The following is a 993-nucleotide window of genomic DNA, read 5'->3' as shown; positions in this document are numbered from 1 at the left end:
AATTATTATTATTTTTTATTATTTTTTTAAAAAATGCAAAAAACATGAAAATTACCTAGTATGCGAAAAACATAGAAATTATAGATTTTGAAAAAAATTAAAGATTAATAAAATTTAAAAAATACAATATAAAAAAATATAAAATACTAACCTTGATTTAATCAAGCGGCACCTTATCGCCTCCGCTTTTTGCGCCGGCACCTTATCACCTCCGCTCTCTCTGCTGCGGCCACCTTATTGCCTCCTCCTCCGCTGTCTTCAGTGGCCAGCTGCTGTCCAAGCCCACCAATGAGCTCTCCAAGAAAGTGAGCGCTGGGGAAGCGAGCGTGCAGTTGATGGCGACGTTCCCGAGCGAGTTCCCAGGCGACTACGGTTGGGACACTGCAAGTTTGTCTGCTGGTCTCGGGGCCTTCGGCCGGGCCTTGGAGGTTATCCGCTGTGCCGGTGGGGGCGGTGCTGGGCGCGCTGGGCTGTGTCGCCCCGAGGCTGCTGGCCGAGAGCGGTGTGGGGTTCGGCGGCGCGCTCGGGGCGTTCTCGCCGTCTGGGCCTGCCGGGTGATTCTAGTGGGTGTCGTCGAGGGTTGCGGGGTTGCGAGCGGGCCTCTTGGTGAGGTCACGGGCCCGTCTGCCCCCCCTGGTGGGAGCTTCGGCCCCTTGGGTCTTGCTGACGACCCCAAGGCGTTTGCTGAGCTGAAAGTGAAAGAGATTAAGAGCAGCACTCTTCGCCTGCTAGAGCTTCCCTGCAATAGCTTAGGGTCTAATTCTCCTACTCCTAGTAATGTTTAGATTGTAATGGCTGCCAAGGGTCCTCAACCAACCATAGGTCGTATCCCCGGCAGCGGCGCCAATGGAAAGACGGTTGTCTCCCTACGTATGCAATATGGGCAAGTAGACTACGCTCCTAGCTCACCAATGGAATGATAAACACTCCTTTCATTGCTAGGGGACTCAACCCGGTTAGGTGCATGGAAGCTTATCCCTTTCGGGAGAGAAT

The 993-nt window shown here is 52.4% G+C and overlaps 1 protein-coding gene across 1 annotated transcript; it reads left to right on the top strand.

Annotated features, from left to right (window-relative positions):
* Positions 1–335: 335 nt before the first annotated feature.
* LOC147619153 (chlorophyll a-b binding protein 7, chloroplastic-like) lies at positions 336–785 on the top strand. Its single transcript, XM_086774424.1, has one exon. It carries the CDS (start codon positions 336–338, stop codon positions 783–785), a length of 450 nt encoding a protein of 149 aa, XP_086630550.1.
* Positions 786–993: the final 208 nt, after the last annotated feature.

This window comes from Cibotium barometz, chromosome 34 (assembly GCF_041138505.1).
Source record: "Cibotium barometz isolate CiBa-2024 chromosome 34, ASM4113850v1, whole genome shotgun sequence".
In the NCBI taxonomy this organism is placed as follows: domain Eukaryota; kingdom Viridiplantae; phylum Streptophyta; class Polypodiopsida; order Cyatheales; family Cibotiaceae; genus Cibotium; species Cibotium barometz.
The sequence above is the reverse complement of the archived record's forward strand: the minus strand, read 5'-3'. Positions and strand labels throughout refer to the sequence as shown.

Bases quoted from the DNA above. Each gene is read 5' to 3' on its own strand.
- LOC147619153 (XM_086774424.1), top strand. From the start codon at position 336: ATGGCGACGTTCCCGAGCGAGTTCCCAGGCGACTACGGTTGGGACACT.